The sequence below is a fragment of the Boleophthalmus pectinirostris genome, unplaced genomic scaffold, assembly GCF_026225935.1.
Source record: "Boleophthalmus pectinirostris isolate CB_2022bp ecotype Guang Dong unplaced genomic scaffold, ASM2622593v1 HiC_scaffold_11, whole genome shotgun sequence".
NCBI lineage: Eukaryota > Metazoa > Chordata > Actinopteri > Gobiiformes > Gobiidae > Boleophthalmus > Boleophthalmus pectinirostris.
In genome coordinates, this window is record NW_026570994.1 from 7,553,037 (window position 1) to 7,568,670 (window position 15,634).

The following is a 15,634-nucleotide window of genomic DNA, read 5'->3' on the forward strand; positions in this document are numbered from 1 at the left end:
CCTTCCATTCCTGCACTCTGATTGGTTGAAGTGCTCCATCCGTGCTGCGATTGGTTGAACGTCACAACAGAAACGAGCTGGGGGCGGGTTTAGTGTTCATCTGCAGATCTGTAGTAAATATGGATGCACATGAGAGAGTCACATCACAGGCTAAAATCTATAAACAACAAATTGTTTCAAATGACATTAAAACATTTCACTTTTTTTTCTCTGTGACATCATGGCATTATGTCTAGACAAATAAATAAACAAACAAATGTAATGATTTATTGTGAGAGGTTTAGGTCACAAGTGTGAAAAAGTGCTTCTCTCAAACACTCCAAAGACATAGCTAAAGACTGCACATGTAGGATTTAAAACATGATTTCACAAATATAAGGCTAAAATTATAAAGCTATACAGCATATAAGCAGTTTGTGTGTGCATGTGATGCTGTCAAATCTGTAATGTAGGTGATAAAGAAACTACTGCCGAGCTGTACCGGCTCAGTCCTTGTTATTTTGGCCTATGTAATCAGAGGTATAATACTCCCTACAACAGAAGCATAGCCAGACTGAATTGCACAAGGCTAGAGGACAACACTATCACAGTGTCTTGAGGGTTCATGTGTCCGAGTGCTGGATCCCGTACTGATGGTAAATAAACTTCTCCTGCATTAGAGCTCTAGTGTCATGCCTCTTCTCCTCACCTCTCGGGTTACTACAGTTTATAACAGTAAGGTTAAGAAAATAGTATATATGTTTCAAAAGTACTGTTTGAACACAATACTCTCTTTGTAGACAATACAGAGATGTGTGTTTGTAAAACCCATACAAGACTACTGATCAGCAATAACAGGGAAATTATAAGAGAAACGTCTTGTTTTTAATAGAAAAGCTGCTAATAAGCCATTTTAACATGTCCACTTACCAGAAGAGGGCATCATACAGTTAACTAAGCATTCTCTGTCAGTGTTCTGTAACCCATACATTTAGAATATCTGAGCAAATATATGAGCAAAGCCTTCAGGCGCAATAAATATTTTGAAAACAAAAAACAAACAAACAAACAACAACAACAACAAACAAACAAACAAAACAACAACAACAACAAGTAGCCTCCCAAAATGTGAAGCTTTGTCCACTGCAGCTTGAACCACTGCTAGACTTGGGTTACAAATATTAGACCTAATAGTTATTTGGCCTACACTCCTTCTTTGTAAAAAACATGTACATTTGGGTTTTGTATATACATGTCCATAGTACAGATGAAGAGGACATTTTCCGTTGCGTGTGAAGTATGTGTCTTGTATTTCTCTTATATTTGCCTGTCTTAAATGTGCATGTGCAGCATCATGTATGTGCTTGTGAACGTGCATCACCTCTCCCATCTGCTTACTCCGGCGCATGCGCACCGAGGCTCTCCATCATTTTCAATATCCCAGTGTAGAAGAACCAGCAGAGGCAGTCAACTAATGGGTAAGGCTCCTTTTGCCTATTTTTATGTCCCAGCCTTTGTTGTTACACGCTTATATCGCGCGGAAAGCACTGATGTGTCATCTATTGAATGTCCTCGGTGTATTGGTTCATTTCTGGCTGAATTAGATGCAGACAGAGGCGTTCGGCTGTAGAGCGTCTCTCTTCGCTCTCTCCCTGCGAACGAGATGGGCTTGCACTGCTGCTAGCTTCGTGCTAATGCTAACCTCAGAGCTACCCTGAGCAGCTCGGCCTGGCCCTGGCCTCGCCTGGCCCCTTCTCTTACATTTAATGCGGATCGAGCTGCTTTAGAGTTCCACCTTTTCGGCTCCAGACTGTGCCCTCGGCTCCAGACAGTATTTGGACAGAGCTTACATGTTGCGCACAAATATCGACGCTTTTAACGCAGCCGAACTTGTCGGATAATCCGGTGGCATTACAACAAGCTAGCAGGCTAGCTAAGCAGCTAACTAACGGGAGCTAGACAGCTGACGCTGGACATGCTAACCCCCCAGCTAGGCTGATGCTGTGACTCCTGCATGGGGAGAAAAGCCAGGCGCTGTTTGGACAGAGGATGCGGTCAGGGGACGGTGTGGGCCGCAGGTGACGGACACGGGACTGTCTGCTCTTTACTGGACATAGGACCGTGCGAGACAGTGTCCTGTCGCTGAAAGGGCTTTAAAGCAGCTCTTGGCACAGTTGATGAGTGTGGCTAATGTTCAGAGTGCTAATTGGCCTTTCTCTGCATCTGCTTCTGGAGCATATATGTAAAATAATAGACAATATAGAGGGATATTTGTCATGTGCACAGCACTGCAGAGACATTCAGCTGTCACCTCAAAGACTCTGCTGCAAAATGACTAATAAGGCTAGAGTTTTGTCCATAAGATTATAGAGGGAAGACATTGTGTCCACCTCTCGTTTGTACATTTGTGTGAGTCTTTTCTGTAAGATCTGTGAGCTGCACCAAACTGTGTCTGTGTGGATAAAGTCTGACATCAAACAGCTGTGTTGTTGTACTGCTGTGTCTAAAGTACTGCTTCTGTAGCTAGAAGTCTGATGTGAGGTGCACACAAAGTGATATTGTTTTTATTGTTGGTGTAACTAGACAGATGGAGCTCTGTCAGTGGTACAAGAGTCAAATGAAAGTACCTGCGTGTTTGAAATCCATTATGTGTTGTCTAGATAATGTTGACAAAATGATATTTATGTTTTTAACTCTTCTGATGACCACATTCAGATGAAATAATGGTGGTTGGTCAGGTAAGTAAAACATGAATGGACACTTGGACAGTTAAAAAATAGCGGAATATAACTTTTACTGTAGGCAGTATTATGCTAATTTTACTCACCACCAAAACAAAAGTTACAACTTCATAAATCAGTTCAATTACAAGACTGATAATTGTACTCGGCCTTAGTGATCCACCTGTGTTGTTACCTCATGGTGGCAACTACTGACTGTAAAAATTGCCTCTATCTATAGATGGGTGATATATATAAAAAAATAAATATATATTGCAATTGTTTTGGAAAAGCTACATGAGAAGTACATGGCTTTTAGTAAGGACTAAAACTACTAAAAAGATGATTAAACACTTGAAGTAAATGTAAATGTTTCAAATGTAAAATGTGTAGTGTAAAGTGATCTGCTCTTTTGTGGATACTTTTATGGCTCCACCACTTTTTTGATACTTGAATCGCAATTGGATTTTTAAGGGAATTTCTGGCCGTTTGCAGTTGTATTATTATTTGGGATCATTTCCTTCTCTTGGTGCACATAATGAGAGTAATTGATTTGTTCATTCATGTATGTAGCATCATTATTCATAAGTTCACACCTGGTTGTGTGAAGCTGCTTCTGTGGTCACAGCTGCCCTGGGGTAGGCTGACAGAAGTGGGGTTGGGGTCTGTGACATCGGCCCAGACTTAAACAAACCGTTATTTGACTTTGAACATTTCAAAAGCCTTTGAATGAGTTCTGTTCTAATTCTTAAATGCTCTAACCTTGAAGCCTTTCCAGAGCTTTCATTTAAGTTTCCCAAAGAACCCTGTGTCCAGGAGGGTGAGGGTATTGTGCCTCCTGCCTCCTCCCAAACAGCAGTGACTGTACCTGAGCAGTGAGCAGTCTGTAGTGACACATGACTTGTGTGCACATGTATGCTCTGCCTTTATCATTACACTGCATATGTATACGGAACTGCTCAGCCTTTTGTTTAGAGTGAACAATAATATAATGTCACTCTGACAGATCTCACTTCAGTGCACCGCACTTCTCTTATAGGCCCAGTGCAGCCACGTCCACGTGGAGTTTGTCTGCATGAGACAGCACAACCAGCACTGATCTTGTATGGAAGGAGAAAGATATTTTTCTTTTTGATTGTATGCCTGGTGGTGCAGGGAGAGCACTCGACAAAGTGACTAGGCAGTTGGCAGTGTGATCACAAATGAATGATGAAAACTACAGTTCTTCCTCAGAGAAATGGTATTTGGATTTATGTACAGTGTACTTTTGTTATGTCATTTGAGAAAATGATTCATACAGAAAGAAGTACTGACAAATGCTGCTCAGATATCGGTACTGAAAACCACCATCAAATACTGGTTTTACTAAAAATGGACAGGTACCCATCCCTACATGGGACATGTCCTCTGCTGTAGTGCTCTCTCTGTTCCACACAAGCTTTGTTGCAAATGAACACAGATCTGCCTTCTGTGGTTATGATAGAAAACCTGATTTAGAAAAAAAGTGCAATGATTAAAAAGAAAAAAGTGAGCATGGCTTAGGGCTGGCTGCTCATTTACTGTACTGCCTTAATTATCAACCAGTGTGCCATGAGAGTGTTTTTTCTAAAATGTTCACTTAACTTGTTCACATCGTTACCCGTTATACGAGAATAAAGTGGACCTCTGCCCCTGGGCTCAGAGCCATGCCCGGAGCATAGACATAAAGGCCCCACCAGAGCTGCACCAAAGCACCCCCAAGCATACTGTGCCTATCAAAACACGGCAAAAGCTAAACACAGATACTGGCAGCAGCACAGGCAGTAGTAGTTGCACTTTATGTTCTACACACTTATGGTACTTTGCTGTGGATGGTGTATACCACGGGTTCCTTTCAAATAAAAGGTTAAAAACATTGCACACAACTATTTTCTGCTGAGGTGACTGACAGTTTGTCTTCACACCTGAAGGGAGCAGTCAAAGTCTGCATGCTCAGACATCTGGTGTTGCAAAAGTCACTGCTTTCTTCACTGGTGGCATCTGAACAATTGTCTATTTGTTGTGCAAAGTTAACAATGGTCTTTCATCATTATTGTGTATGAATGGAGTCTAAAGTACTTTATAAATTACAACCACACACAGAGAGCCTTTCCCTGCATTTTTCAGCGCCATTCAATTACCTCCTTAGAACTTCGCCTTGTACCTTGCCGTTTAACTCTGAGATACAATGTTGGTCCAACTATAGAGCCTTGTGTGCTCCAAAACTGCTCCATACATTTTTCATTCTGTGTATTGTTCATTACTTTTGGTCTGACTTGGCCATGTCCTCTCGGGTTGTGTTGACAGGAACCATGGGAAAACCGTGGCCCAGCAGTTTAAGTGAACCGTGGCCCAGCAGTTTAAGTGAACCGTGATGTTGAAGGTGATCATCTGGACGTGAGGCTGAGCTCTGATACAGCGGCTGGTGAAAGGCTGAGGAGCACTCCCCCTGCCGAGGACCTCCACAGCCCCTCCAGACACCTCATGGCTCTGGACCACAGTAATGGAAGCCCACACACCTTTTGCACAGTAGCCACGATGCAGCTTAAAGGGTAGGGTGGCCCGTTTCTCCCACACAGACCTTCACCCACAGACCCTAATGACACCTGTCTGCTCCTGTGTGCGTCAGGTGGTGCGCGTAAAAGCAGAGGAGAAATGAATGGAGGAAAGGAGTGTGAGAGCGGAGGGGAGGAGCGTCCGGCCCCTGTGCAGGTGCCCATTGGCTGGCAGCGTAAGGTGGACCCCACTGGCCCGGTCGCCTACATAAGGTAAGCATCACTGGGTTCATGTGCTGCATAGACCATTGTGTGAGCTTCTTATGGCTGATGTAAATTTTGTAGAATCGGGAGCAGCCAATAGCTGATAAGCCAAAATGTGATTTATTTAGATTTTCTTTACTGTAAACTCAGTTACTGTTCCACATAAGAAGAAAAGTGCATTACCTGTCAAAAGTTTGGACACACTTTTTCATCTTTGTTTTTTCTTTTTTTTAATGAATGGACACATGTGGACAATGTAATTAAAAAAATAAAGTAAAAAAATCTCAGTATTACTCAAAACTTATTTTAGATTTTAATTTTCAAGTAATAGCCCCAGTTTGCTTTGATCACTGCTTTGCACTCTTACCATTTGTCTCACTCTTTACTACATAATTGCATATATCATGCTTTATTCAGTGTCAATGTTTATTGTGTTATGTTAATTATCTAAAATGCAGAAAATACTATACATAAAAAACATTGAATGCGAGGGTTTCCAAACTTTTGATATCAAGGAAAAGTAATACCCGCAGAAAAGATTTTTTGGAATACTCAACCCTTAAATGCAGAACAACATACTCTAACATGCAAGAAGTTATCACAATATAACTCTGGGGAAGCAAATAAGGTAGAACCATGTAGAGCTTTGGTGTTTGACGAGTGTGTGATGTGTGCAGTCCCAGTGGCTCAGTGCTGACCAGCCTAGAGCAGGTGAAGACCTACCTGCTGACAGATGGGACCTGCAAATGTGGCCTGGAGTGTCCACTCATCCTCCATAAGGTACAATCCCATCCTCAGTCATGGGGTAACACCCTGGCATATTTTTTCTCCTTATTCTAACGTTCTGTTTTTCTTTCAGGTGTTTAACTTTGATGCTGCAGCTGCAGTGAAGCAGAGGACAGCTGAGGATGTGAAGGCTGATGAAGATGTCACCAAACTGTGCATCCACAAGAGGAAGCTGCTGGCTGTGGCTACACTGCACAAAAGCATGGAGACTCACTCCCCCCTGAGCATTACCAGTCCTGGAGGTAACTTGTTTCCTTATTCTACAACACTGTCAACAAGCAAAGCAATTAACCTAGCATTTATTTTTTTGTGAAGGTACATCATCTGTGGGAGCTCTGCATCCCCTGAGTCAGCGAGCAGTCAGGACTAAAGCTCATGAAGGCCAGCCCAACGCTGTGGGCCCAGACTGCAAGAACCCTTTCAAGATGATGATGGCAGCGGGACAGCGGTATCCACCACCGGAGGTGGGCGCCAGCCAGCAGCCGGAGATGTATTCTGGATACCAGAGACAGAGACTGGCCAGTGGAGACCCAGGTCCCAAGTCCCCTTACCGCTCTGGGTATGGAGGCATGCTGAGCCCCCCTCCGACTTCAAAAATGTATGGAGATGGTTCTCAGTCTCCTTGTGCTGACACTCTGGGGAGCCCAGATGGATACACAAGGACCAGTCTAATTGGGTTTCCTGGAGGTGGAAGTCCCAGCTCCGGCCCCCACCATGGGAATAGTCGGACGCCTCTTTCTCCTCCCAGTGTCATGCTCCATGGCTCTCCCCCAGGACAGCCCTCATGTTCCATGACAGGAAGGACTAGTACTCCTCTCTCCCCCGCGGCCACGGCCAAAAGCCCTGTCATGAACCTACCCCGGGGCACTTTCCCCTCTGCTATGGATATGCCCCGTGCTCAATTCCACCATAAAACACAGCCTCCGGTACACCCTGTTCCCCCACACCCGTCCTGCACCCTACAAAAAAGACAATTGACTTCTGAAAAAGACCCTCTGGGCATCCTTGATCCCATCCCAAGCAAACCTGTTGGCCCAGCGGCCAATGTGCCCAACTCAAACTTTCAGCCTCCCCTTCACTCTCAGGTACCAGTGATGAATGTAAACATCCCGCCCCCTGCCATCGTCCCTTTGCCAAGCAACTTACCTTTACCCACAGTGAAGCCGGGCCCCGCGGGGCATGGGGGCCATGTTCAGAGGACTCAGGCTGGAGCCTCAGCCTCTGTGTCCCCGTCCCCTGTCACGTCCCCTGTGCACATGGCAGGGCCAGCACACGGCAGGATGGAGGCCTCCCCCCATCGCTCCCGCTCCTCCTCCACCTCCTCTGACCACGGCAGCTTCGCCATGCCCTCTGGACATCAGCCCCCATGTGCCACCATGAAGGTCCCGCCTCGCTCTCCCAGGTCAGCCATGGGCTCGCCCAGGCCCATGCCCTCCAGTCCCTCCACTAACAAAAATGATCCCCTCCATCAGTACAAAGACTCCCAAATGATGCCCGCCATGGCTAATTCCGTGTGTGCGCAGCAACACAGTAATCCCATGTACTCTCCCCCCTCTTCCTCCCCCTCCTCGTCTACTTTAGCCAACCCCAGCGCTTCCCAGAAGGGCCACCCAGGACTACTGGGCATGCCCCTTAACCAGATCCTGAATCAACAGAACGCTGCTTCCTTCCCTGCCAGCAGTCTCCTCTCGGCCGCAGCCAAAGCACAGCTAGCAAATCAAAAACACAGTACGCCCAGCAGCACCTCCGCTGTGGCCAGTGGCGGGGTGTGCATGGCGGGCATGGGTGCTGGTGGGCACCCCGGTCCCGGGAGTGACCCTCGTAGCGTAGAGGGACACAGCACTTTAAATCCTATGCTCCCTCCTAACTCCTCCATGCTGCTCAACAGCCCAGAGGGACAGAGCGGCCGAGCGGCTCTGAGAGACAAGCTCATGGCCCAGCAGAGAGACCCCACACGCAAAAGGAAGGCCTCATCTGGTAACCTGCCTGTAAATCACGACACAAGCAACAGCACAGTGTACAACATGCTAAGCAAACCAGCCATGGGCGGACCTCACATGCCTGGGCCCAGTGCTACTGAGCAGCTGCGCAAAGTGGGCCGCATGGGTCCTCTTCCTCCAAACACCTCCATGGCTCAGTTGCTCCAGTCGATGAGCTGTCAGAGCTCCCACAGCCTGAGGCCCGGCCTCAGCCCTGCTCCAGGGGCCGGGCCTCACCACTACAGTCCTGGGGGCCCTGCACAGAACCTCTTAGCACAGCAAAGGCTCCGCGGGTCAGGAGACCCCATGCAGCACTGCCAGAGCATGGAGTCCTCTGGGGGTCTCCTGGGGCATCATCAGGGCCAGTTCCCTGACATAATGTCCCAGATGCAGACCCCATCCATGAATAACTGTGGACCTGTTGGTCCTGGAAATGGACAAATGGACTGTATGCCCATGGGACGCTCCAGCACTAATCCCCCACCACTGTCCCACCCGGGTCCTCACCCGGGTCCTCACCCGGGACCCCACCCGGGACCCCACCCAGGGGCTATGTCCCATCATGCTCAGCAAAGCCTTCTTCACAGTATGGGCAGGACTAACATGATGATGCCCCATGGAGGCGCTGATGGCAGCTGTTCACAGCCCCTTACAGACCAAGGTGAGACACATTTTCTGCCATCCTCTCCTTCCACAGTTTAAGTGTTGGCTCACCAGATTGTTTCCACAATGTCAAAATAAGCAGGGTAAATGTCACCAGTCCGTACTCGGCACCCTGTAAACAGGTACTGTAAACAGGTTTGCTCAGGTATGGTCCTCTCCCTGTGCCCCAGCAGACACAGCCTTGGTGACAACATAACCAGCCCTGCATGGTGTCTAACACCTTTCGCCATATTGGAAAATCCAAAGGGCAGGCCTTCAAACCATGCACCTGAGCCTTGGCGGGGTATAATAATGGGATTTTTATATTAAACACATTTCGCCTGGGCTTTTTTGACAGCACTGTAACACTTCCATAAACATCAGCACCAGTCCCAGTGCCCATGGCATGTGCACCAGGCACATTAGTGCATTTGATACTGGTTCTTTATTCTATTAAAAGGCAAATTTTATTTATAGTTTATACCTAGGTTTCTGAAAGGAGTTAAAGGTGCAAAGGTAACTTTTCTTGTGAAGTGTCCATCGTAGCTTATTTAGACGGTGATGTCATTGCCTTGCCTAGAATGTTCCACACTAAGGCATTAACTTGCATTTATCCATAACAGTGTTAAGATATCTTGGAAAACATGCATTCTTACTATGAGCGTGCTTGCCGCTCCACAAATCTGACCTGCAACTTGCCCTTGTGACTTGTCCCCGTGGAGATAGATAAATCATACTGTAAAACATCCCCACTCCAAGTCTGTCTGTGGAGCTGAGAAAAGGCTTGTATAAGGAGACCAGACGTCCCTGTTTACTCGGGACAGTCCCAGTTTTGAACCCTGTGTCCCCTGTCCCAGCAGATTTATCCAAAACCAGTGATCTGTCCCAGTTTTCTACAAGCCATGTCACAGGTGTCCCTATTTTTGACCAGTTTAATCCAAACCAGGTCTAAAACAGGACCATCATAATTTTTTGACTAATCTGATCCCCGCTAACAGTAAAGAGGAGCATAAATTGTAATTTGTTTAGCCAAATACAGAAAATTTTCACCCCAACCCTGGTGTGTCCCAGTTTTGATTTTGGATAATCTGGTCACCCTAGGCTTTTGCATGTAGAATACACCACTGTTGTTCATCAGTGCAGTGCAGCACCATGTGGGAACAAGCATTGGGCAGAGGTTTGTGTGCTCCATGTGCTTCAGTCTCAAGCAGTCTGTGTTAATTAATGATATAAATTACACAAATCATAGAAAATGTTATATTATCTATTTTTTTGTTAGTCATTTTTAGATAGTCTGTCCTAGAGGCATTGTTGGACAAGACAGCTTTAGTGTGAAATTGGTAGAGAGAAGGTAGACATTCTGCTAAGAGAGTCAAGGCCACCAAGGTGGTAACAACCACATATGTGCAACGCCTTAAACCACTACACCACACAAGCAAAATCTTTCACATCAAATGACTACTCAGGGAATTATTGCATCAGTTTGTTCCTTTTTCCATCAGGGACGGTGTTTAAAAACTAGGGTTTTCAAAAGTAACTAATCGATACTATAAGTAGTATCGGAACTCCCTAACGATACTAAAATATATAATTTTTCCTGAATGACTTTAGAATGATCTTGAGTTTAATCAGAACAAATATAACACCACAGACTATTATACACCCATGACTGTGGGATTACACAGATATAAGACCATATGGGAATAAAAAAGTACTTTTAATGTTGAAAATCACGTTCTATTTTTATTTTTAGTTTTATTAACACTGGTACTGTGGTACTGAGTATTGATTCTGTTAATATCGAAATCAAGTTTCGAAATTTCAGTATTGTAACATCACATCTCGATGTGACTTTCCTACAGTCTGGTTGACTTGGATTTGTTGTTTTACAGTGAACCCGTCGTCTCGCTGTGGGATGGGGCCAATGCAGCCTCATGTTCCTCCTGGTGTGAACCCCAATATGAGCAGCAGCGGAGGCAATGCTGGAGTCAACATGTTCCAGCAGACAGCCCACCCACACATGCAGCACCCGGCCTATAGAGGGCAGCACTTTTCTGAGACCCCCTCATACCCTGAGAACAGTGCCAATGCTGATGCTATGGCCTGCCTCTACCAGAACTATCAGGTATGCGGCTCACACATTATACTGAGTTTGTCACAGTCCAAGTGTTTGAATATGAGTTTGTGTTGACAGCAGGGGATGATGCAGCAGGGCCAGTTTCCTGAGGGCCAGCGCTCTCAAACCGAGGGTCCTCCTTCAGGAGCCCTATGCTCAGACCGGGGTCCTGGTGGAGGGCCAGAGGCGGTGGATGCCATCTACAGAGCCGTGGTGGACGCTGCCAGCAAAGGCATGCACGTTACCATCACGGCCACTGTGAGTGGGACCACTCAAGCCAGCCCCGTCCCTGCCCTCAGTGCTATGAGTGCCTTCACTGCTTCCATAGGGGACCCTGTCAACCTGCCGCAGGCCGTGAGTGCAGTCCTGCACGGGCAGGAGGGGGATAACCGCTCCAGGGTGCTGCGCAGGGCTCCCAAAAACGAGCCCGAAAGTGGGGAGTACTTTCGCTCCCCTGGCCGGGGGACTCCCAGGAACCAATGGGACAGGGAGCAGCACTTGCCTGGTTTGGACTCACAGAACAGCAGCAGCTGGGGCGGGGAAGAGTTTCTGGAGTGTTCCACTCAAGTCAGGAGCAGTCCCTGCGTGGAGCGTCCTGCTAGCCTGGCCCCAGCCCCTCCCTGCCCCTCAGAGGGCCACAGCGATCATGGCATGATCCCCACTCACAACAAGGCTTTCCTGGAGGAAGCCTACCGCTTCAACAACTGCACTCGTGGCCCTGCCAACTACAAGGAGCGCCTAGACCACACACCCCTGAATGGAACTACCAACCATTTCAACAGCAGACCTTATGGGGACGTCTTGACCGGGGATGACCAATCACCTGGCTCCTCGACCAGTCTGGAGGGGCCTCTGGCCAAAGACTACAACCACTACAATGGCCACCTAAACGGTATGGCCCCCAGCCCCTCGGACACCAAAAGCCTGAGCAGTGAGGAGGATCTGCGGCCTCCAGACTCTCCTTCTTCAGAGCCACTTTACCGCTCTAGGACCTTTAACATGGGAGAGTTGGTCTGGGGGCTCAAAGGGTTCCCCCCCTGGGCCTCCAAACTGACCTCGGACGAACAAGCAGCACTGCAGCTGCGGGAACAGGCCAAGGTCAGTGTTGTTCTACTTTTCACAGCCCTGTATTCAGACACTCCATAGTGATTCAGCCACAAGACTAAAGACTTGATTCTCTTCTGTCTGATTTTAGGTAGAGCCAGAGAAACTTAAAACACTAACACATGACTTGGAGGCTCTCGAACGAGCAGCCAAACTAGGACTCAAGTAAGTACCTCTCATAATTGATAATAATAACTTTAATTGTAGTTGACATGTAGCCATTGATTTTGCATTTGCATAACTATATGGCAGATCTATCTCTTCATGGTTCCAGTTGGGAGTTGGGGTTGACATCAGTAAAACACAAAACACACCTTACCATGATTAATTGTTCTAGTGTACAGTGAACAGATATGAAATGTAATAGACAAAAGTGAAATAACCCAAATTTGTTTGATATTCTTTGTAGTAGCTACCTTTTGCTTTGATCACTGCTTTGCACACTTGGTATTTCACTAATGAACCCTGACAGGGCACATTTGGGAAGTGAAAACCGTTTCAGGAGACTTCATCTGAAGCTCACTGAAAGAGGGCCAAGGTTGCCACGTTGTAAACAAAGCAGAGGGTAGCTAAACTAAGGAAACTATAACTTTCTAAATAAGATTTCACAATATAAATAATGTAATGCGTGAGAAGTGTTATGCTGATGAGTGAATGTTCTTTCACAGGCCGGGAAAACTCAATAATCACTTAGAAGCTGCTATCCACGAGGCCATGAGCGAGTTGGACAAAATGTCTGCGACAGTAAGTATTGTCTTGTAGTTTGCACCATTTTTTGTTAAATGCCTGTGTATGCTTGTCTGCTGTCCTGTCTGTAGTCCTTCTTTACACCTGCCTGTAGTCCTCCTCCAGTATGGCTGTCTGTAGTCCGTCTTTACGTCTGTCTGTAGTCCTCATGTACCTGTCTGTAGTTTTTCTTTACACCTGTCTGTAGTCCTTCTATACTCCTGTTTGAAGCCCCTCTTTACACCTGTCTGTAGTCCTTATTTATGCCTGTCTGTAGTGCATTTTTACACCTGTCCGTAGTCCTTCTTTACCCATCTGTAGTCCTCCTACTACTCCTGTACACCCGTCTGTAGTTCTCCTGTACACCTGTCTGTAGTCCTCATCCTGTACACCCGTCTGTAGTCCTCATCCTGTACACCCGTCTGTAGTCCTCATCCTGTACACCCGTCTGTAGTCCTCATCCTGTACACCCGTCTGTAGTCCTGTGTCACTCATACACCGTATGTTCTTGTGCAGAGGGAGCGTCAGTTAAAACTCCCCAAATCCAAGAGGAGGAAGATCTCCAGATAACAGCGACTGTCGCCCAGCTCCACGGTGCTAACACGGACATACGGGCTGATGCAGACGCTGCTACAACAGTCTGGCCCCGAGACAACACCCAAACTGTTGCAATTTGTCTACAGCTCACTGAATGAACTATTTTTTTCTAGTAAGATAGTAAAACATGGAAAGCTATGAGCATTACCTTGCATATTTAAGAAAATAGACAGTCCAAATATTTCTGATACATTTTCAATATGTATATAGATAATCCTGAAATTTCATGCTATTAAGAATTGTATGTAAATATTGTACAATGTCATGTACAAGCGTACCTAATGCACATTTTATCTTTTATTGTACAAACAGAAGTGTACCAATGTGTTAGTTTCTATTGAGAGTGCGGTTCTGTCCGGCCGCATGTATAGGACGAATAAGACTACAGCATCATGTCATCCTCACAGTGCCCTGTAGAGGTCCCCCTCTCCTGCTTTTATCATTGTCACTCAGAATGAACTTTACCAGAAAAGTGTTCCCTCTGCAGAGTCAGTTCAGCTGACATCTGTCTATCATGTCTTCTCTGTTACTGGGTTTCTGCAAAGTCCACCCAAAGACTACTGCACTTGTAATACAACTGTCATTTTACTATTGAACCACAGCTCTGAAGGTTGTCATCATATCATGTGTAGTATTACTGTCTGGCCCACAGAGTACTTGAATACTTGTACATACAGACTGGAGACCCTATAGCTGCAGTCTTTGGGTGGATGGACCTCATGTCGTGTGGCTCTGTAAGCCACCGCTTCACAAACACTACACAAACTGGGCTTGGACGTGGCCCGGACACGCCGAGGAGGAGTTACTCACATGTAGGGGCCTTGTCTTTTCTTTGGATTTTGTTTACTCGTGTAAATTATTTGTGTACAGTACTCCATATTTATTTTGAGCTTTACAAATATGATGGCAATAATACTACAAAGAGTTGAGAACTCAAGCCTTATATGTGTATGTCTTTCTATGTTTTGAAACTGTTCTGTCTTGAGTACTGTGCTTCTGTTTAGTTCGGGGGGTGGGGGGTAAAAGAGGACACTAAAACACTGAAGAAATCCCCGCTCACTTTCTGGATAACCTGTTGCACCTGTTCATACGTCCTCACCGCGCCACGCTACAAACTGTCCACATCTGAAAAGATTTTTTTTTGTTGTGCTAAATATTTCTTCGTGGTGGCGTCACTGATTGTAATCTAATCTTATCTGACATCGAGAAGGTACTGTACTTATTAGTATTTGAAGCTACTGTCTGGTCATGGGCAGGGTGGGCGAGGGTGGTCCGGACACATGAACAGCTCTTTGGGTAAAGTTCATTCTGCTCCATATGACTTTCTCCTTTGTGTGTGAGGTGTGAGTGCTCTTCGAATCTCATCATGTCATTGTCAGTATTTTTATTTGGTAACTAAGTATATATTGTCTCTAATATATACTGTGTGAAGAATGATGTGCACTTGATTGCTGGTGTTTTGGTTTGTGTGGGCTAGAGATAGTCTGTCCATTCTCCTCAGCTTGTTTGGACTTTTTTAATGGTTTGATGTAAGCCGATTTTTTTGTAAATATTGTGAAACATTACAGGTCATGCAGTGATGTAACATTTGAACAATGTTGCACAGATGTTTAAGATATTAAAACATGCTCACTTTTACTTGAACAACATAACGTGTTGCTCTTTTCTTACTTTTATGTCCAGTTTGAAGTACGATTTTAAAGTGGGACTAAAGGGGAGCGTGAGACGGAAGGGTAGGGTCTGGGAGTATATCTAAGCCCCTACAGCCAGGTGTTTGTGATCAGAAACAACTGGCTGTAATGAGGGTAGTCCTGTGTGATTTCACCAAGTACTTCAAATCACAACAGCCACAATGCAAGGATTTACCTGTAGTGTTTAGTTGCACTAAAGGATGTAGCCTGCACTTTTTAGTTTAGTTTTACAAAATGTACTACAATCATAACCTGCATACAGAGGACACATGAGGTTTTCACATTCTCAGTATATGGACCGTGTATACTGCAGCAACAGAGTCAGTGCGATTCAGGATTGGCGGTTTAGGTAGTGAGGATTCAGAAAGTCCTTTTAAGGGTTATACCAACTGCATTCAAACTGGCAACCCAAACGAGACCCATATGAGGCTCATTTTGCTTTGATTGGAAATTGTCTTGAGCCAAAACACCAAATTTAAACAACTCGTTATTAAGAATAAATCAGCACACAAGGTCA

The 15,634-nt window shown here is 45.8% G+C and overlaps 1 protein-coding gene across 2 annotated transcripts; it reads left to right on the forward strand.

The window, feature by feature from the left end:
* Positions 1-5,066: 5,066 nt before the first annotated feature.
* LOC110153274 (methyl-CpG-binding domain protein 5) lies at positions 5,067-15,078 on the forward strand. 2 transcript variants are annotated; one of them, XM_055165065.1, is made up of 10 exons: positions 5,067-5,269; positions 5,347-5,485; positions 6,154-6,256; positions 6,336-6,504; positions 6,578-8,902; positions 10,776-11,008; positions 11,078-12,097; positions 12,195-12,268; positions 12,772-12,847; positions 13,346-15,078. In XM_055165065.1, exons 2-10 carry the CDS (start codon positions 5,373-5,375, stop codon positions 13,397-13,399), a joined length of 4,167 nt encoding a protein of 1,388 aa, XP_055021040.1. In that variant the 5' UTR covers positions 5,067-5,269; positions 5,347-5,372; the 3' UTR covers positions 13,400-15,078. The 2 variants fall into 2 exon arrangements, with proteins under 2 accessions (XP_055021040.1, XP_055021047.1); XM_055165072.1 differs by having other exon boundaries at positions 11,081-12,097.
* The last annotated feature ends 556 nt before the right edge of the window (positions 15,079-15,634 follow it).

Coding starts and splice junctions, on each gene's coding strand:
- LOC110153274 (XM_055165065.1), top strand. CDS start 5,373: ATGAATGGAGGAAAGGAGTGTGAGAGCGGAGGGGAGGAGCGTCCGGCC. Junction 6,505..6,577: donor GAGCATTACCAGTCCTGGAG/GTAACTTGTTTC, acceptor TTTTTTGTGAAG/GTACATCATCTGTGGGAGCT. Junction 8,903..10,775: donor ACAGCCCCTTACAGACCAAG/GTGAGACACATT, acceptor GTTGTTTTACAG/TGAACCCGTCGTCTCGCTGT.